Consider the following 22,211-nt stretch of genomic DNA (forward strand, 5'->3'; position numbering starts at 1 on the left):
GGTTTGGAGGGATATGGGCCGGGTGCTGGCAGGTGGGACTAGATTGGGTTGGGATATCTGGTCGGCATGGACGGGTTGGACCGAAGGGTCTGTTTCCATGCTGTGCATCTCTATGACTCTGTGACTCTGTGGCCAGCCGTGTCAGCCATATGGTCCATGCTAGTGTTAATGCTTCATGCTAGCCTCCTCCCACCTGACTTCAACCCAACCCTAATTGCTTACTTCCCAATCCCTTCTCTGTCACACGTCTATGTAACCCCACAAAAACTTGCATTTACATAGCACCATTAATGCAGTGAAATGTCAGCACTTCACAGAAACATTATAAAACAAGGTATGACAGCTCGCACAACAGAAAGAGCTGTTAGGTCAGGTCACTGAAAGCTTAGTTAAAGGTTTAAGGAGTGTCTTAAAGGAGGAAGGTAAGGTTGAGAGGCAGAGAAGTGTAGGGAGAGAGTTCCAGAGCCTGGGCCAAGGCAACTGAAGGCAGACCTTTATTCTTCCTGGTAATTGATGAGAGAAAGTGTCTGCCTATCCATTCTCTGCTTATGAGGGAGGGTCTCTTCTATAATAGTTTAGCGTCAGTGGAGGAGTTGGGAGAAGTGACGGTGAGATAGAGCCGGCTGTCATCCGTATATAAGAAACAGGCCATTCAGCCCAGCTGTGCTGTGCCAGTGTTAATGCCCCACACAAGCCTTTGTCTACCTTCATTTGACTATTACCAGATTTTTCCATGTCTTTCTCCCTCATAAATTTATTCATGTTCCCTCAATGCTACTCGCCTCAACCTCATACTCACCACTCTGTGGGAAAAGAAGGTTCTCCTGAATTCACAACTGGGTTTATTAGGGACCATCTGATAAATAATGGCTCCTGGACTCCCTCAAACGTAAGTTCATCTTCTCTGCCTATACCTGACTGGAATCATAATTTTGAAGACTTCTATCACATCACCCCTTTATTTTCTAGAGCAGAGTTCTCCTTTACTGATACCTGTTCCTTCTCTGTTTTGTTTTAATTCTTCAAAGTCTTTTGTGCACGTTCTAATGTTTGTCTATATCCTTTTTTAAAAATGTTGTGATGAGCTGTTCACAGTACTCCAGATCTACATACAAGTCAGAGAAAGCAACGAGGAGTCAGTTAGTTTCCGAGAATTCATTAGTGTCCTGCTGATGGGAAACATTCTGTCTGTGCTTTGTCTGGCCTATCTGTCTGACACCACCTTGTATAACTCTGTCCTCATCATAGAGTCATAGAGTTGTACAGCACAGAAACAGACCCTTCGGTCCAACCCGTCCATGCCGACCAGCTATCCCAACCCAAGCTAGTCCCACCTGCCAGCACCCGGCCCATATCCCTCCAAACCCTTCCTATTCATATACCCATCCAAATGCCTCTTAAGTGTTGCATTTGTACCAGCCTCCACCACTTCCTCTGGCTAAACAATCCTTTGAAATGATGGGGACAGTTGCCACAGATAGCTGCACACTTGTCTTTATAACATGAGGAGGCTTTTGCATTGTAGCTAGCTACTGGTTCTGGCTGACCCCAGTGTTACATTTTGGAAGGATTTAGCACACCATGGGCACTCTGTCATTGGCCCTAAAGCCTGAGAGTGGGATTTGAACTCGGAGTCTCTGCTCAAAGGCAAGGATGATGCCCACCACAGCACAAATACCCCGTATTAATGCTTCACTATCTTCTGACAATATTCAATTTGTGTCAGCACCATCACCAGGGCAACGGTGATGGGCAATAAATACCCGTCTTTTCAATGACATCAACAAGATGAAAATGAATCAAATAAAAAAAAGACTCCTGTGGGTTGCATACAAAGGTCAGTGACCCCAGTTTAAAGAAAGGTTTGATATTCCTGGGGTTTTGCAATGCCCACCCTCAAAGTGCAGCCAGGCACACTGCAATAATATAACATACACTTTATGATTTATTAACGAGAGTGCATTTGTTCACATCACATCGTACTACTGTCAAATCCATCCGGAGTGAGCATGTGGGTAGTGCACTCAGAGCTCTTGATCGAAATAATCAGCTCAGTTTTCAGTTGCAAAGGTCTGATTGATGTGGACTTTACAGTGATGTCTGGCTGGGGCCATTGACCGTCCAGCTGTTTTCCCTCCCTCCGAACCCCTGAGACAGAGCAGTGACTTGTCCTTTGTCTGGATGGGAGACAACGAGACGGTGTCGGCTGTGGCCTCTCAGTTGGAGTGTTATGGGTTCAGGGGTCTCACTCTGGAGCGCACGTTCCTGGCCGATGCTCCAGTGCAGTGCTGAGGGAGTTTTGGTAGTGTCATCAATTCAATGAGGTGCTAAACTGAGACCCTATCTTCTTGCACTAAGCCAATTGTAAAAGATCCCAAATGTGTACTTCAAAGAAGAGCAGGGGAATTCTCCCAGTGTCTGGGCCAATATTTATATCTCAGCCCACATGATTAAAAACAGATTCATTATCATACATCTGCTCGCCACGTTTCTTATATTACAGCAGTAAGCACATCTCTGACTGATTCCTAAGATGAAGGGATTTTCTTATGAGGTCAGATTGAGTCTGTACATGCTGATGGTTAGAAGAGTACAGGGTGGCCTTATTGAAATGTATGAGCTTCTGAGGGGACTTGACAGAGTGGAGGCTGAAGGGACATTTCCCCTTGTGGGAGAGACTAGAACGGGGGGCGCGGAGGAACCCTGTTTAAAAAATAAGGGGTCTTCCATGAAAGACAGATATGAGGAGAATTGCTTTCTTTCCTCAGATCATTAGTCAGTTTCATTCTCTTCCCCAGAGCGCAGTGAAGGCTGGGGCATGGAATTTATTTGAAGTTGAGTTAGATCCTGGATTGACTGGGGAGTCAATGGATATGGAGGGGGAGCGAGGTGCACAGGAGAGTGTAGTTGAGGCTACAAATCAGATCAGTCACAATTCTATCGAATGGGGGAACAGGCCCGAGGGGAAAAATAGTCCAGATTTCTTTGTTCAACACAGCAATTTATTGGCTGTGAGATGGTTTAGTTGATACTAAGATTGTGTGCTGTTTGAAAGGAAACTGTTGAACCTTGTGACTTATTCTGTTAAGCAGGCATATCCTTTATCAGTTAGTATAATTGTGCATTATTTGGTGTTTTAAGACCTATAACTTACTGCTTTAAACTCCCGACTCCTTGCACTGAGAGTGGTGAAAATGTGGGTAACTCACTTGTTGCAGGAAGGAGGGGAGGCAGGTCCCACACTCGCATTGAGGAAGCTAGCCAAACTCTTGAGGCAAAAGGACAAGCCAGGAGGCTCACATGGTATAGATCGTTTGAGCTGAATGGCCTGAGCCTGTCTGTAATTTCCATCTAATTTTCTGTGAATGCCTATCATGTAACACAAAGGTATTGTCACAGTCTGTAATGCGCCCCATCCCAAATTCCAGACTGTTTAATCTTCAATTTCCTTTGGGAATCCATTGATTGTTCTGTACAGATAAAGTGCATTTGCTGAAAATCCAAAGTGAAAACAGAAAGCCTGCACAAGTGCTGATGTTTGTACTGTGTTGCTTCCAACATTTTTTCTTTCTGTTTTCAGAAGGCTACGCCTGTAGGCTTTTTGCACATCATTTCCCCACCCGACGTCGCTCCAGCCCTTCCTTCCCCCCCCTCCCCAATTCAACAATTCGAGAAAATAGAAGTTTTTGAACATTCTGCTGCACCTTGGATGATTTTAACCTCCACACCCTCCTTCTGATCTCAGCAAGAATTCACTGTTTACATCTTAAACTCAAGGTCATTGTTCTTCTGTAGTTTTAACGGTGTCTGATTTTTGTTACGGAGAGAGATGGGGAAATGAAAGAGACAGGAGAGAAAGTGGCAGAGTGAGAGGAGGGTGCGAGTGAAGGGGAAACTGACAGAGATGGAGTGAGTGAGATCAAGACAAGAGAAAAAAGAGAGTGTGAGAAAAGGAAATCTGGACAGAGAGAAGGAGATGGAGAAAGTTGGAGGGAAAGAAAGCAAGGCAGAGATAGAGGGACTCCAGAGAGTGGGAGAGAAATTATCAGGGAGCGGGATGGAGAGACAGGAAGCATCAGAGAGAAAGGGAGAGACAGAGGGAAGGAGGTAGAGAAAAATAGAGACAGTGTGAGGGAGACATTGAAAAAGAGAGACAGGAAAGGAGGGTGAGAGACCGAGATGGAGAGAGACAGAGTAGAATGTTAAGAGAGAACAATCAAGGGAGAGACAGCAAGACAGAGAGAGAGCATTAGCACACATGGAAGGCTGTGTGCTTATCCAAGTGTTCACAGAGCCTGAACTGACAGGTCCTGCAGGACAGCTTGTTCCATTTCAGGACATGCAGTTGAGCAAAAACAAATCTATTTTTGGATGTACTCTTTCATATTTACTTTTGAGCACAACTGCACTGTTCTAATTAATATTTTCATGCTAATGGCTTTCACTGGTTTGTTGTTTTTTATACCCCAGCCTTTTCAATGGACTCAATGCCCAATATATATATGTATGTGCTGCATGTGTCTCGCAGTGTAATGTGCTCCTTCCTGTAGAAAACAGTCATTGCCCAATGTGCTGATGGTTTCAGGAAATACAATTAACCCGTATTGAGTTAGCCGGTTTCAACATTATTTAGATTATTTGGGAGGGGTGGAAGGTGAGAAATGGAAACAGATCAGCCAGGTTTACTGATTGTGATCCCTCTGTGGATGGCAAATGAGGAAAGTACCAAAGTTACATGAGAACGTGAGAAATAGGTGCAGGAGTAGAGCAACCCACCCAGATTGCTCCCCCATTTCATATGACCAGAGCTGATTTCTGTCCACTCCCCATTTCCCTTGGGAGACCAAGTATCTGTGTACTCCAGCCTTAAACATATTCAGTGATGGAGCATCCACAACCCTTTGAGGGAGAGAATTCCAAGTTTTTGCAGATGTCTGAGTGAAAATTGAGCAGCATGGTGGCTCGGTGGTTAACATTGGTGCCTCACAGCGCCAGGGACCTGGATTCAGTTCCGCCCTCGGGTGACTGTCTGTGTGGAGTTTGCATGCTCTCCCAGTGTCTACATGGGATTCCTCCGGTTTCCTCCCACAGTCAAAGGATATCCAGGCTATGTAGTTTGGCCATGCTAAATTGCCCATCGTGTCCAAGGATGTGCATGCTGGGTGAATTAGCCAGAGGAAATACAGGGTTACAGGGATAGTTGGGGGGGTGGTCTTCGGAGAATCTGTTGTGGACTCAATGGGCTGAATGGCCTGCTTCCACACTGTAGAGATTCAATGATTCTGTGAAATTCCTCAGTCAGCGAGAAAAGCCTCTCAGTATCAACCCATAAAACCCCTTCAGAATCTTGAATGTTCCACTGTCTCATTGTTCCAAACCTCCAAGAGTACAGATTACTCAGCCTCTCAGGGGCAGCCCCTTCAAGCCAGGGACCAATGTAGTATACCTTGCTGTGCTGTCTTCAATGCAAGTATATCCGTCCTTAAATATACTTTGGGGAAGTCTCTTTAAAGTGTGCTTCCTTGCTGGAACCACATGCTATATCTTTGTGTTCTTTGTACAAGTACATCGACCCGAAACATTAACCCTGATTTCTCTTCACAAATGCTGCCAAACCTGTTGAGCTTTTCCAGCAATTTCTGGTTATGTTACATCGAAGGCTGTCTGAACGTGAGCATCAGGTTTACGCCTTTGAAAACTATTTTGCTTTGCTATTCTTCAACTGCAAAGCGAATAATCTCTCACTTTGCCACATTGCACTCCACCTGCCACCTTGTTGGCCACTCATTTAACCTCTTTGAAGTCACTCTTTGTCCTCCCCACAGCTTACATCTCCACCATTATTTGAATTGTCAGGAAACATTATTCGCAGTCTCTTAATTTAAAAAAAAATTAACCTGTTTTTCTAATCAACCTGTTCAGAGATGTTATTGCACACTGCTGGAGCAGGTTGGACTTGAATCTAAGATTGTAAATACATGAAGGCTCAATACTGATCCTTACATCACTTCAGTAGCCATGGCCAGTCAATATAAACATTTCTCATTTACCTTCACTCCCTCCTTCTTTTCTGTTTACCAGTCCTCCACCTATGGAGAATGTATGCCTCATCTTTCGCCTTGGGACCCTGCAACCACACGGGGTCAAGGTGGATTTCACCAGTTTCCTCATTTCCCCTCCCCTCCACCTTATCCCAGTCCCAAGCCTCAAACCCGGCACCACCCACTTGACCTGTTCATCATCTTTTCCATCTATCCACTTCTCCCTCCTCTCCAACCTACTTCGGATGCTGCCTGGCCTGCTGTGCTCTCCCAGCACCCCACTCTCGACTCTGATCTCCAGCATCTGCAGTCCTCACTTCCTCCTGATGGTGTAGGGTGTTGTGGCTTCTAGCCCTCAGTTAGGGTTGCCATCTCTGGCTCGAGCACTTCTCTAACGTGATCTTGTGCCTTTATAAGTCTTCTATCCTCACTCACCCATCTCGCTATCCAATCTCACAATACCGCTCCCCCGCCCTCCCGAACAGCTCTCCGTGACACGAAGAGAACTATCTTGACTGTCAGTCAACTGGACCTCTTACCATTTCCCCTACTAAAATACCTAACAAACAAATATATTCAAAGATATGCAATTTACTTTCATTTCCCCATAATGGGACTTTTACCCTCCCCAGTTTTCCGAGATCACAGGTGACTCCGGATCTTTCTAAGCTCCCAAATTCCAGGTTAGGGTTGATCTGAAGTAGGCCTCCCTTGGGAAATCCTCCAAGCTCCAACACTGTTGCCAGCTCGCACTGTCAATCCTCAACCTGGGGCGCCTGTCCAAAAGCCAAGACAAACCTGTCAGCTCAGTGAGATGCAACATGGTCATTAGTTAGGCCTCAACTGGAGAATTGCATCTCAGTTAAAGCCTTGGTGAGGGTCCGCAGAAGATTTCCTAGAATGGAACCAGGGAAGGGGGTCGTCACCTTTCAACTTTGAGAAGAAACTGGGATGGTTCACTTGGAACAGAGAAGATTGAGGGTTGATTTGATAGAGATGTTCAAAATCATGGAGTAGACTTGATATTGTAAATAAGGACAAACTGTTTTCAGTGGCCGCAGTAACAAGATGACAGCAATTTTGAAAATAATTGGTGAAATAGAGCAGAGTAAGTTTTATTTTGACCAACAATGAGTTGTTGGGATATGGAATATACATCCTGAAAGGTTGATGGGAACAGATTCAGACAGAGGTTTGAAAGGGAAATTGCGCAAATAAAATGATAGAGTCACTTGTAAGACTATAGGAGAAGAATGAGAGATTGGGACCAATTAGATAGGAACCAGAACAGACAGGATGGGCTGAATGGCCACTTTTAGTGTTGTATCATTCTCTGATGTGATACATTCCCGTTGAGCTGAAGTTAAACCAGCATTTTTCTGGAATAGCCCTCAGCCACCTCTTCAGAGATTCCTCTGAACTGAAACTAGAGCAGGGCTTAATTCAAAATGGAGCAATGCCATTCGGTGTTGGTGTTAACCACAAGACTGACACTAAATGAGTCTTCTCTACAATGTAGTAGTGACTGTCAGTGTCAAAATCGCCTGGTGAAACTCAGTTCTCTGATTACTATAATCTTTTAGGCTGGTTGTTATCCACCAGTTAAGACTCAGGAGAAGATAGCTTGTAGATCCAAGGTATAGATTCCGGGGGAAAGATTCCATCCCTTTCCTCCGGGGGATTGCGAGGAATACTTCTACATTAAGCCCTTCCCAGATCCCAGTATTGCTTGTTGAGGGAGTAGGATCAGTAGAGATACAGTCAGTATCACTGGATGTGCTGAGGACCACTGTACAAAGCATGTTGAATTGTAATACCACGTCTGATGGTTAAAATTACATTAAATTCTTTTGACATTTTCCTTTTCACAGAATGAAGGGGTTTTTGTCCAAGACTTTAGATGGGGATATTGCTCCTTTAGGTCAGCCCTGATGGAACTGTTTTTCTTGGTCTGTTCTGGTTGAGCAAACTCAAAGTTGCCACCCAGGTTGATAGGTTGTTAAGAAGGCGTATGGTGTGTTGGCTTTCATTAGCAAGGGGATTGAGTTAAGAGCCACGAGGTTATGCTGCAGCTCTGTAAAGCCCTGGTTCGACTACACTTGGAATATTGTTTTCAGTCCTGGTTACCTCATTATAGGTAAGATGTGGAAGCTTTAGAGAGGGTTTAGAGGAGATTTACCAGGATGCTACCTGGTCTGGAGGGCATGTCTTATGAAGAAAAGTTGAGGGAGCTAGGGCTTTTCTCATTGGAGTGAAGAAGGATGAGGGGTGACTTGATAAAGGTGTACAAGATGATGAGAGGCACAGATAGAGTGGATGGCCAGAGTCTTTTTCCCAGGGCGGAAATGGCTATCATGAGGGGGCATAATTTCAAGGTGATTGGAGGAAGGTTTAGGGGAGATGTCAGAGGCAGGTTCTTTACACAGAGAGTGATGGGTGTGTGAAATGCACTGCCAACAGTGGTAGTAGTAGAGTCAGATACATTAGGGACATTTAGGCGACTCTTGGATAGGCACATGGATGATGGTAAAATGAAGGGTATGTAGGTTAGTCTGATCTTAGAGTAGGATAAAAGGTTGGCACAACATCGAGGACCGAAGGACCTGTACTGTTCTATGTTCTATGTTTCTAGAAACTGAAGTTTTGTGAGTGTTGTAAAATAATTATAAATTAAAACCCAGCCGACAATTCACAGGGACTGAAGCAGGTCTTGAAGCAGTATTCTAAACAGGGCAGTTGTAAATTGACAGCTGACTGTATTGGTGCCGTTAGGATTTTACATTGACTCCCCTTCCAGTTTGACACCCATGAAGGTTCCCTTCCCACAGACGCAGATGCCTAGGGCAGGACTGTGTCACATCACATGTCCTGGTGCCCTGAGTGTATCAGTAGTCGCAGCAGACAATGTTAAACATTACTGATCACACTCCTGGATGAATTGCAATATCAAACAATTCAGGAAGACTGCTTGATTTGCCAATCCTGGGCAGTGGGAGGGGATCTGCAAGAATGTGGGAGGGGATCTGCAAGAATGAGGAATGGGATTTGGTCATTCAGACCCTCAAACTTTCTGTGCTTTTTGATAAACTCATGGCTGATAATTGTGGCCTGAACTCTCCTTTCCTGTCTGCCTCTCCACAACCATCGACTCTCTTAGCTAACAAAAATTGATCAAACTCAGCATTGGATAAGTTCAATGATCCAGTCTCAATGGCACGCCGGGCAGAGACTTCCACAGACTAATGACAAATTAGATCTTCGATTCATTCATTTTTTTTAACAGTTGACAGAGAAAGCATGATATGTTTAGGAAGGAAGCAAAAATGTGAAAAATACAATTAACTAAATTTTCAAATTGTGGGATTATTCAAATGTAAGCAAATAGTCAAGGTGAGGTGCCGGAAGACTGGAGGTTGGCTAACGTGGTGCCACTGTTTAAGAAAGGTAGTAAGGACAAGCCAGGGAACTGTAGACCAGTGAGCCTGACGTTGGTGGTGGGCAAGTTGTTGGAGGGAGTCCTGAGGGACAGGATTTACATGTATTTGGAAAGGCAAGGACTGATCAGGGATAGTCAACATGGCTTTGTGTGTGGGAAATCATGTCTCAGAAACTTGACTGAGATTTTTGAAGAAGTAACAAAGAGGATTGATGAAGGTAGAGTGGTAGGTGTGATCTATATGGACTTCACTAAGGTGTTCAACAAGGTTCCTTATGCGAGACTGGTTAGCAAGGTTAGATCTCATGGAATACAGGGAAAACTAGTCATTTGGATACATAACCGGCTCAAAGGTAGAAGAGGGTGGTGGTGGAGGGTTGCTTTTCAGACTGGAGGCCTGTGAGCAGTGGTATGCCACAAGGAACGGTGCTGGGACCACTGCTTTTTGTTATTCATATAATGACTTGGATGTGAACATAGGAGGTATAGTTAGTAAGTTTGCAGATGACACCAAAGTCGGAGGTGTAGTGGACAGCGAAGAAGGTTACCTCAGAGTACAACAGGATTCTGATCAGATGGGCTGAGAAGTGGCAGATGGAGTTTAGTTTAAATAAATGTGAGGTGCTGCATTTTGGAAAGATAAATCTTAGCAGGACTAATACACTTAATGGTAAGGTCCAAGGGAGTATTGCTGAACAAAGAGACCTTGGAGTGCAAGTTCATAGTTCCTTGAAAGTGGAATTGCAGGTAGATAGGATATCGAAGAATGCAATTCCTGATGAAAAGCTTCTGCTCAAAATGTCGACCCTCCTGTTCCTCAGATTCTGCCTGACCGGCTGCGCTTTTCCAACACCACACTCTTCGACTCTGACCTCCAGCACCTGCAGTCCTCACTCTCTCCTAGTGAAGGCGGCATTTGGTATGGTTTCCTTTATTGGTCAGAGCATTAAGTATAGGAGTTGGGAGGTCATGTTGCGATTGTACAGGACATTGGTTGGGTCAGTTTTGGAATATTGTGTGCAAATCTGGTCTTCCTATCAGAAGGAATTTGCAAAACTTGAGAAGGTTCAGAAAAGACTTACAAGGATGTTGCCAGGGTTGGAGGATTTGAGCTATAGGGAGAGGCTGAATAGGCTGGGGCTGTTTTCCCTGGAGCGTCGGAGGCTGAGGGGTGACGTTATAGAGGTTTATAAAATCATGAGGAGCATGGATAGGATAAATAGACAAAGTCTTTTCCTTGGTGTGGGGGAGACCAAAACTAGAGGGCATGGTTTAGGGTGAGAGGGGAAAGATATAAAAGGGACCTAAGGGGCAACATTTTCAAGGTACGTGTATGGAATGAGCTGCCAGAGGAAGTGGAGGAGGCTGGTACAATTACAGCATTTAAAAGGTATTTGGATGGGTATATGAATACGAACAGTTTAGAGGGATATGGGCCAAGTGCTGGCAAATGAGTCTAGATTAGGTTAGGTATCTGGTTGGCATGGATGAGTTGGATCTGTTTCTGTGCTGTACATCTTTATGTCTCTAAGAGGCCATTCAGCTCCTCAAAGCTGTCACTCCATTGAGTTTGGTCTTAGGAAATAGGAGCAGGGGAAGGCCATTTGGCCCATTGAATCTGCTCTACTATTCATCTATATCATGACTGATGTTCTTCACGATACCATTTCCCCGCAATAGCTCTATAACCCTTTAACATCCAGAAATCTGTCACTGTCCCCCAGTTTAGTTTATCTACTTTCATTTCTTATCCTGCAATAGTCTTAACCAATTAAAAAAAAGAGTTTTGTTTCTCAGACTCGAGAATTTAAATTGATCACGAACATCTTCTCCGAGGGAGAGTGTTCCAGATTTATGTCAGGACTGTAAAGGGACGAACATGAATAGAAAGAACTTATTTCCCTTAGTTGAGAAGTCCATTGCCAGGGAGCATAGTTTAAATGAACTAATGGCAGGGTTAGAAGGGAGTGGAAGAGTCATTTCTCCACCCCCGGCAGGGGGGGATGGGTGGTGGAGGGGATCTGGAACTTATTGTCTGAAAGGGTGGAAGAGGCAGAAAACCTCACCCCGTTTGAAAGCACTGGGTACACTTTCCAAGTGGTGCAACATACAGGGTGACAGGACAAGAACAGGAAGGTATGCTGAGGCTGTGTTTGAAATATTCTGTGCCTGTGTCAAATTTCCCGTTTGCATATGCAAAGGGCCAAGTGCAGGTGCAGTTAAAGGACACCTTTCTGTTCTTACCCAATGCAAAGAGTGGTTTACAACTACTACCACAGATGCCATAGTTGGCTGAGTAATATAACTGAGTGGACAAATGTCCGAGCTCTTGCCTGCTCCCTATGGGAGCTTGATGTTTGCATTTTTGCTGTGTTTCCCCAACTTACTTCAAGCACTCCAGTAACAATTCGTTAGCTGTTAAATTCTCAGTGACTATCCTGGGGTAGGAATAGGTGCTATAGAAATGCAAGTTCTGAGAGTCAGTGAAGGTCTTCTCTTCCTTTCATGAAGACGCTGATACAGTTCTCAGGCTCTGCACAGAAGAGCTGGATAGCTACTTCCTGTCTTCCCGAGAGTGTACCTTCCTGACACTGGCCCTTTAAGAGTGCATGTTGCACACTGCTCTGTGGACTGTGCAGGAGGCACAATAGTCTTGTTCAGAGTGTCATGTAGGCAATGCATACCGTGGACTGTGTGCTTTGGGGATGGGGTCTCCGAATAACTTTGTTCTTTGGTTTAATGGCCCGCTCTGTTTCTAATGCACTGCCAAAGTAATAGGTGAGCTTTCTGCTGGAGCCGCCTTGTTCCGGTCCTACTTTCCTCTGCATTAGTCCCATGGGCTGCTGTGCTGACTGCATGGAGCTCTTTGCTCAGAGTGTGTACCCGAGGAGGTGACTAGCCCTTGTCCTCTGTCCAGTACTGGCTGCGGTGGGGGTGAACAGCCTTGTGGTCTGGTTGAAGGGTTCTGGCTATTCCTCAGTGCTGACTGTGGGCTCTGAGAACTTGTGGCTGGCTCAGGCAATGCCGCTTTAAGAGTTTTTGGCTTCGGTGGGGTTCTGACGTGTGGCAGTGAGAAGAGGGGAGGGGAGGGGAGACGAGAGAGAGAGAGAGAGACGGAAAAAGAGTCTGTCCCTGGCTTGGAGAGTTGGACACACACAGGGACAGGCAGAGAGAGCCGTGCTGAGGCCACTCTCTCTCTCTCTCAGTAAAGGGGGTGGCTAGTTCCTATTAGCACCATTCCCGGGACTGCAGCTTCTCCACACACTCTCTCTCTCAGCAACAGACAAAACTATGAAGACAGACCAGTGAGTGTTCCTGAGAGGGAGGTAGCAGCAGCAGCAGCAACATGTACGGTCACTACCACCACTTCATGAAACTCCCTGTCACCTATAACCGTGAGTAAGCCTTCAATCCACCCTCTCACATTCTCTTTCTCGCCTTCCTGAGCTGGGGGGAACAAGTTCCCTCACCCCCCCCCCCCCGGTTAGGACTCTTCTTAGTTTTAACTCTTTCCCGCCCTCAATCATTCGAGGTTCTCTGCTATTGTTTTAAAAGCAAAAAGCTGCACACGTGTTTTTGTTTGTGTCCTATTTTGTTTTTAAATAACAATCATTCACGTTGGCAAGGCGCAGCGCTTCGGGCTTCGAACCTCTGCTGTTGAGTGTGGGGGCCCCCCCTGCTTGTCCTATCGAGACCTCCCGCCCGAAATTTATGCTAGAGGATGCGAAAACCGTCCGGAATAGCGAGTAATTCTCCCCGCCCAATATTGAAGATATACAGCACCTCCCTCTCCAATGCTGAGTTCCACATTTAACTCCCTGAGCGCCCATTCACTGAGACAGGGTTCACTTGCATCTCGGCACTGGGTATGGCTGTAGGTGGAGGAGATAATGTGGCATTTTGTTTTTAAATAAGAGAGATTCCCAACACTTGGTCCGTTCCATTCCAGCAGAGTAATCAGCTCTATTCATTTTGAGCAGTTGCTCCCTGACCCTGCCAAAACCAGTATGACTGTTGCAGTGGACAGTAACTGGTTCTAGTACAGGATTGCTGGTGACAAGAGGAAAGGCAAAAATCTAGCGGTGTAGCCCTGTACAGCATGTATTAATTAGATATACAGCCGTCAGTTATCAGTGTGTGTAGTATAAACGTACAGCAATCATTCTGTCAGTGTATTCCCCACTGTCTTACACTGCACTTAACTGTTGTTTACTCTTTATAAATGCATGGCATTTATTTTCATTCAGTTTATCCTAAATTCCCTGAGCATGCTTTGTATCTTACCCTGAATATGCAGCAGTATTGTCCATTATTGTCAGAAATTTGTATAAATCTGCAGGCTCACTAGCTGTTCATCCTGCTTAAATGTTTCTGGTGGGGCGGTGGGTTTGGTTGGCTGACTAGGCTGGACGGCTGATTTGCACTGATGTCAACAACATACATTCAGTTCCCACACCATCTGAGGTTATCGTGAAGGACTCTCTTTCTCAACCTCTCCCCTTGCCTGAGGCATGGAGACCCTCAGGTTAAACCAGCACCAGTCATCTCTCTCCAATGAGTGAGTAGCTCTGTGGTTCCCTGGGACAGTGGTGACTCTGGCGATTAGTGTATGACATTGAGCACTGTGTCTGAATGTACAGCAAATACTGATATTCCATATTTCATTGTCCTGCCAACAGGGCATGTACAACAGAGGTTAGATGGTAGAGTAAAACCCCTTCTTGGCTGTCCAATAACAGTTACAGAGGTATATTACAGGTTTCTGCTCGTATCTATTCAGGAATTTGGGTACTTATATATGTATAGAAAATCAGATACCCATGTATGTGTAACAGAGTGGAAACAATTTGAGGTGTTTGAGGCTGTTTAAATACAAAATAACAGACACCTGCAAGTATTTTACAGACTGGAATCTAATTGAGGGGCTTGAGGTGTTTATATATAGAACAACAGTTACCTAGGAGTGAGCTCCAGGCTAAAATCCAATTGAGAGTTTTGTGGAGTTTTAATATAGAATAACAGATATCCAAGAGTGAGTTACAGACTGGAGCTTAAGGTATTTGGTGGAGGGTTTATATGTAGAATTACAGGTACCCAGGTAGTGAGGTCCAAGTGCGATTCTAATCGAGGGGTATAATTTAAATAATTCTAAATAATTTCAGAGAAGGTAATATCTGTTTATTTTTGAGGTCAAACTCCAGCTATTAGGATCCAGCCGTGTGACTCATTTATTTCTCCCAAAATGCCGAAGAATAAGTTTGAAAGTATTTATGTCAGTCTGTTCCCTCCCCATAACCTTCCCACTGTAAACCAGCTCCATTACTGAGTCACCTAACATTGAGCAGTGTGACAGGAGAAGGGATTGGAGTCCGCCTTGCTGCCGATTTGAATCGGGAATTGCAGTGTTTTCGCACTGGGTGGACCTCAGTATTGTCCTGTTGTGATTCACCAATGCAGACCGGCAACACGAAGGGGAAATGCATTTACTTTCTGTAAAGATTTGCCCTTTGACACTGGAGTGTGTTCCATTTTAGTTTTGAAGGCTTAACTGCCTTGTTAAGTTTGGGCTTTCAGAGAGCGATCCCAGAAGTTGGGATCATTCTCGTTATTGTTGTGGTAAGTTGAAGGCTGGGTCTTTCTTTTTTTGGAGACCCATTTCAGGTATAGGCTGAATTTTTTTTTTATTGGAGAAGAAAAGACTGAGGAGGTACCTGATTAAAGTATACAAAATTGAGAGATATAAACATGGTAGATTGAGAGAATGTTTTCCCTATGGCTGACATAGCATACATTTAAGATGAGCAAATGCTTTCCAGGAGATCTGAGGAAATATCTTTTCATCCGGAGGGTAGTAAACATATGGAATACGTGGCCTGAGAGGGTAGTGGAGGCAGGTACTTTCACATCATTTAAGAATCTTCAGGATGAGCAGTTTAAAATGTCAGGGCTATGAACGATTCAACTGGACGATGAACCAGGTGCAAGTAAATGTGTAAATGCAGGGATTTGTGCAGCTTGTTGTTTGTTAGTCAGCCTTGACCGGGTGGGCTGAAGGGCTGTTTCTGTGCTGGGTGGACTGTGAAATGGCTGCTACTTATTCTGAGAGGGCTGGTTTCTCTGACTCTGTAACCTCCACATGCAAACCCATGCTGCAAATCTGCCCTGCTGTAACTGAAAGTCCTTCTTGGCTAGTGCACCCTGTGGAATCCTCCTCCTGAAGGTCCAGTTACATTGGCCAGTCTGTCTGTTACTGATGACCTCATTCCTGATGAAGGGCTTATGCCTGAAACGTCGATTCTCCTGCTCCTCTGATGCTGCTTGACCTCCTGTGTTTTTCCAGCACTGCACCCTTGACTCTGATCTCCAGTATCTGCAGTCCTCACTTTCTCCCGTCTTTTCCCTATGGTGGGGGGAGTCCAGAACTAGAGGGCATAGGTTTCGAGTGAGAGGGGAAAGATATAAAAGAGACTTAAGAGGCAACTTTTTCACGCCAAGGGTGGTACGTGTATGGAATGAGCTGCCAGGAAGTGGTGGAGGCTGGTACAATTGCAACATTTAAAAGGCATCTGGATGGGTACATGAATAGGAAGGGTTTGGAGGGATATGGGCCGGGTGCTGGCAGGTGGGACTAGATTGGGTTGGGATATCTGGTCGGCATGGACAGGTTGGACCGAAGGGTCTGTTTTCATACTGTACATCTCTATGACTCTTATTACTGTCTTCAGTCTACCACCATAACTTTGGCAAAAGACCTATTAGTGTAGAGTCATGCCATCTTACAGTACAAAAGAGTATGCAGCCTGTTATTGGCTCTATCTGCTCTTTAAAATATGGTTTCACAAGTCAGCTTTTTCCCCTATCGCCCTTCAGATTAATAGCACTTTTTTTTTCCCCCTCTTCATTCTTTCAAGTGGTTTGGGCATCACTGTCAAGGTCAGTACTTGCTCCCTGTTTTTAACTGTTCCAGAATTCACTCAACCATTGCAGAGGGTGTTTAAGAATCTACAGTTGATTCTAAAATAAAACACAGATCAGCGATCCTGGAGATCTGAAACATATGAAAACAGAAAGTGCTGGAGAAACTCAACTGGTAGCATCTGTGCAGAGATAACAGTGAACATTTCAAATGTAGTGACCCATCTTCAGAACAACCGACGCTAATTTTCATGGTCACTATTACTGAGATGCGCTTTCAATTTCAGATTTAATAATTGGATCAAATTTCCAATATCTGCCATAATGGGATTTGAGCCCGTGTCCCAGAGCATTGTTCTGTCCCTCTGCATTACTGGTCCAGTGACATTACCACTACACCACCATCTCCTCTTGAATCATTTCTCTCAAGTTCCTACACGATCTGATGCCACCTCTCTTGCAGGTAGTGAATAACAGTCTTCCAAGTAAATAGTTATTATCATTTCCTTTCTGGATCTTAAGTCAGTTATCTTTAAATCTCTGACTTTTGGTTACTGACCCACTTTCTGGTGAATTTGATTGTCCCTTGACTTTATCTGCTTACAGGAGAAGATTCACAGCTACTCCATTGAACAGCGGTTTTGCACCTCTGGTATCACCCTGGAAAATCCCCTTTGCACTCTCTCAAAGGACTTGACATCCTTCATAATATCTGGTGCCTGTAATTGTACGCAATGCTCCAGCTTTGATTTGTATACATAGCCCCTGTTAACGAAGTCACATTTCCCGCACATCCTTAAATGGTCTCATCAATTCCTCCTGCCATTTTCATAGGTTTCAGAATATAGACCCTTGCTGCCCCTCCCCTCTGTTCTTGCACCACCCATTATAGCATTCAGATCACTTTGCCTGTCCAAAGTGAAGGACTTCAGTCTTTTTAACATTCAACAATGATTTTCCTGTGCCTGTCCATTTTCTCCACTCCATGTCCTTCTAATTTGCTTGCTGTTTACTATGTTGTTGAGTTTAGCAACATCTGTAAATGCGTTGACCAATCTAAACCACCAGCCAACACACCTATTTTACAGGGTCAGAATGTTATACCATTTAATGCACGGTGTACTCTGTGTACTGATACACTAATTAATTGTAGCTGTATGGACCTTGATATTTCACTTTTAAATCACTGAATATAAATCCATTGTCTTCAGTAGTTAATCAGAGCCCAACTGATCCTCTAACCATTTGGAAATGCATGTCTTTAATTGTCAGTGCGGCTGCATGACATTAAGATGTGGCAACATTTCTGAAAATGTTTGTACTCCTTGATGTCCCAAATTGATGTTTGAATCTTGCTAAGTCATGATGGTAATGGCAATATCAAAGTGTGATAAGGAAAATATTATGGGATGAAACAAAAGGACTGCAGATGCTGGGGATTTGAAACCAAAATGTAAATTGCTGGAGAAACTCAGCAGGACTTATTGGACGTATTGTAGGATTATAGACAGTGCACAGTATACCCTCTGATGTTACTGCTTTCTGCTTTTCGCTGTTGTGTATTTTGCACTATAAAGGAAAGCAAGGGAACTGTCAGAGTCATAGAGCTGGACAGCACAGAAACAGACCCTTTGGTCCAACACATCTGTGCCGACCAGATATTCTAAATTTATCAAGTCTCATTTGCCAGCATTTGGCCCATATCCCCCTCAACCCTTCTTATTCATATACTCCCCTGTGTCCTGACCAGCATTTTGTCGCTCAACCATCATCAATTAAACAGATTCCCTGGTCATTCGCACATTACTGTGGAAACTCGCTACGATAGTATCTGCACTTCCAAGTTACTTCAATGCCTGTAAGGTTGCATGGGGCAGCCTGAAGTCAGAACCGGTGCTAGAGAAATGGAAATATCTTTTTTCTTTCCGTTTTGGAAACCCAGTTTGAACAGAGGGGACACAGTTTGTGTGTTTAAATATTAGTGGGAACAGGTTTGACTTGCTGTGAGCCGAATTCACAGTTGTCAGGCCTGACCTACTCCAAGAGGCTGACAGATAGTCGACAGCACTAGGGTGTAGCAAATGTCATACATCAGAGGTCACTGGGCAGGGTGTGGCATTTGAACTGGCCGAGAAGGCAGGATGGTGGATGTTTGTGGAGGAGAGCCTTTCTGCTCTGAGCTGGCCACTGTGTCCTTGCCAATGGGAAGAGGCTTAATACAGGTAAGTTGTCCATTCATGTCTGAGCATGTCTCAAACTCCTGTCCCTTCTCAACTCTCTCTCAGTCCCACCCCAGCCTCTCTAATCGGCTGGATGGGAAATGGCTGTGCTTTAGCCCAAGGTGATAGAAAGTCGGATATAGGTCACACCTTTCACCCAAAGAAATGTTTGCTCAAAGGCACCAGGGAATAGAGAGAAAGTAATGGGCAACTGAAAGTTTGGCTCAAGAGGAGAGTTCTGAGTTGGGTCTTAAAGATTTTGGAGAGCGCTGAAGAGGTTAGGGAACACTTCTAAGAAATTAGGGGCAAGGTAAACCAAAGAATCAATCAATGTTGCCAGGGCTAAGGGGAAGAGGGTCTGGAAAAGGACAATGACCAAGTACTCTAGTTGGTTATGAATCCTGTTTGATGTTTCCTGCACAGCTGTTGTAACCAGTCCCAGTTTGACCGCCTCTTGCACTGCATTAGCTAAAGCACATTTTCTTTCCCTGAATACAGTGGCCTTGTGATTTTCTTTTTAAAAAGATTCTTTCAAAGAACATGGGTGTTGCTGGCAAACCTAAATATTTTGTTGCTCATCCATAATTGATCTGTATGGCTTGCTTATCCGTTTTCAAGGCTGGTCAAGAATCACACATACAGATGTAAGTCTGGAGTCACATTAGGTCAGACTGGGTAAGGACTGCAAAGGTCTTTGCCTAAAGGACATCAGTGAACAGCATGGGTTTTAAGCGACAGTCATGGGTGGTTTCTTGGCATCATTGCTGAGAATAGCTTGTATTTTGTAAGGAAAAAAAAATTGAATCAAATTTCAATTCTGCTAACAGCCATGTGTCCTCCAGGGGCTTTGGCTCACTAATCCAGTCATACTGATGTAATGTTGCCATCTCCACACCCCCTGTCGAAGTCCTTCACTGCAATGGTTGATCGCACATGTTATGTATGTCTCTTCTCTCTCCTTTAGTGATATCTCCACTTAGCAAGATCATTGAGCATGGGAACAGGCCTTTCCCCAGTGACTTGTTTCTCTGCATAGCTCTGTATTGCAGTGGATGGACACGGGGAGAGCACCTTGTGCTAAACCCTGATGAGGGAAGACATTAGATTGTTTTAAGACTCACTCCCAAATAGATTAATCCAGGCATGCATGCAAACATATGAATTAGGAGCAGGAACAGGGCCTTCAAGCCTTTTCCTCTCTTCAAGCAGACCAGGGCTGATCGGATTGCTCCACATTCCCACTTCCTCCCTCATTAAAAAAAAAACTGGAGGCTTGTGCTAAAACTGCTGTCTCACAGTCAAGTCATGCAATGCACTGATATAGTCATGCTCACCAAATCATAACTTACGGACAATAACCCACATGCCGCCATCATCATCCCTGGGCATATCCTGTCCAATGGGCAGAACATACCCAGCAGGGGTGATATTGTGGTATACAGTCAGGAGGGAGTTATGGTCAACATTGATGACAGATCTTAATGAAGTGTTATAGTATAAAGTCAAACAAAGGCAAAGAAGATTCTTGCTAATTGCCACTTAGAGGCATCCCTTTTTACCCCATAGCTGATGAATCAGTGCTTCTACAAATTGAATATTAGTAGAAGGAAGTGCTGAGGACAGCAAAGGCTGAGAGTACCCTTTGGGTTGGTGTCTTTAATGATTAGATTAGATTACAGTGTGGAAACAGGCCCTTCGGCCCAACAAGTCCACACCGACCCGCCGAAGCGAAACCCACCCATACCCCTACATTTACCCCTTACCTAATGCTACGGGCAATTTAGTATGGCCAATTCACCTGACCCTGCGCATCTTTGGACTGTGGGAGGAAACCGGAGCACCCGGAGGAAACCCACGCAGACACGGGGAGAACGTGCAAACTCCACACAGTCAGTCACCTGAGGCGGGAATTGAACCCGGGTCTCTGGCGCTGTGAGGCAGCAGTGCTAACCACTGTGCCACCGTGCCGCCAACGGCAAGAGTGTCCATCGCCAAGAGTGGATCAGTTCTCCTGAGGTGGTCAATTCTTAAAGGGCCATCACTGTGCCAGTGACAGGTGATGTAGGAATCAACAAGAAAGAGAAACTGACTTGTCCTTGGCCTCACCAGTATATCACCTCAGAGAAGGGTCTGTCCATGCTGGATAACTAAGGGTGATCACTGCACAGTCCTTGTGAAGACCAGCTCCCACCTTCACATCGATGATACCCTCTGTTGTGTTGTGCGACACGATCGACGTGTTAAAGGTGATATATGTTGAACAGATCTTGCGGCTAAAACAGGGATTTGTGAGGTGCTGCGGGCTTCAGCAGGAGCAGAATTGTATTCAACCAGAGTCTGTAACTTCATAGCTTGGCATATCTATTATCAATTAGCTGGGAGACCAACTTTGTTTCAATGAAAAGTATGGTGTAGCCCAGCACTAGGCATTCGTAGAAACTAGACATAAGCCTGATGGAGTTACATCACAGCACGACATGAAGAGTGGACAATAGAAGCACCATGCAACAGATCTAAGTTATTACTCAACTAACGGAGTGCATCAAAATATCATAGTTCTGCCACATCCAGTCGAATAATAGTTGTCAGTTAAGTACAACTGACAGGTTCCGACAATGGCACAGAGGCTTTGTACCATCTAGGACAAAGCAACCCCTTTGATTAGCAGCCCATCCACTACCTTCAATATTTACTCCTTCAACCATCAACACACAGTGGTAGAAGTGTGTACCATCTACAAGATGCACTGCAGTAACTCACTGAGGCTTCTCGGATAGCACCTTTGAAGCCAGCAACATCTTACACCTAGAAGGGCAAGGGCAAAAGATGCATCAACACTTGCAGGTTTCAACATCCCCTGCCCACCCCCCCTGCCGCCGTCCCTCAAGCCAGACATCATTCCAACCTAGAACTATGTCGCAGTTTGTTCACTGTCCCTCCATAACAGCACAAATGGATGTGCAAACAACACATTTTGTTACACGGAGAGTGGTCCTTGTGCGGAATGAACTTCCCGAGAAAATGGTAGATGCAGGTACAGTTACAATGTTTAAAACACGTTAGATAAGTGCATGATTCAGAAATGTTTGGAAGGATATGGGCCAAGCGCACGCAGGTGGGACGAGTTTAGTTTGCGACTAAGTTTGTCATGGACTGGTTGGACAAAAGGGTCTGCTTCCGTGCTGTAAGACTGTATGAATCTAGGGGATTGCAGCGGTTCAAGGAGGAGGTTCAGCAGCACTGGGGATGGGCAATAAAAGCTGTCCTGCCAGCATTGTGCAAATATCATAAATGATTTAAATGGATGTGCATTAGTCAAGTTAAGCAGTTTGCTGCCAAGCCCCTCCTGGCCCTCTATCCATAACTTCCTTGTCTTCAGATGGCCTATTCAGTTGGAGTAAGCCGAAGTGAAATATACTTTTAAAACTCTGATTGGGACAAATTACATATAAATTCTAATTATTATTTCTTTGCTGAGAAGCTGTTGTGTTTCCATACAGTTGCAAGCATAGCAGTGGTTCATTGGCTGAATGTTGATTTGGAATGCTTTAAGCTCGTGGAAGTGTAATATCAGTTCTTTGTTTTCGAACCTTCGCCATA

General features: G+C 44.7%; 1 protein-coding gene across 4 annotated transcripts in view; it reads left to right on the plus strand.

Annotated features, from left to right (window-relative positions):
* The window catches only part of LOC122554615 (retinoic acid receptor RXR-gamma-A-like), a 168,716-nt gene that overhangs the window by 46,375 nt on the left and 100,130 nt on the right, over nt 1-22,211 (plus strand). Inside the window, exon 1 of one of the 4 annotated variants that reach the window (XM_043699929.1) lies at nt 12,578-12,872. The exons of 2 other annotated variants lie outside the window; for them this stretch is intronic. In XM_043699929.1, the coding sequence (XP_043555864.1) occupies nt 12,824-12,872 (49 nt within the window). In that variant the 5' untranslated portion in view covers nt 12,578-12,823. Of the gene's footprint in view, nt 1-12,577; nt 12,873-22,211 lie in introns of those variants that run through there. One more of the 4 variants, XM_043699925.1, reaches the window with a different exon arrangement.

Source organism: Chiloscyllium plagiosum, chromosome 11, assembly GCF_004010195.1.
Source record: "Chiloscyllium plagiosum isolate BGI_BamShark_2017 chromosome 11, ASM401019v2, whole genome shotgun sequence".
Taxonomy (NCBI): domain Eukaryota; kingdom Metazoa; phylum Chordata; class Chondrichthyes; order Orectolobiformes; family Hemiscylliidae; genus Chiloscyllium; species Chiloscyllium plagiosum.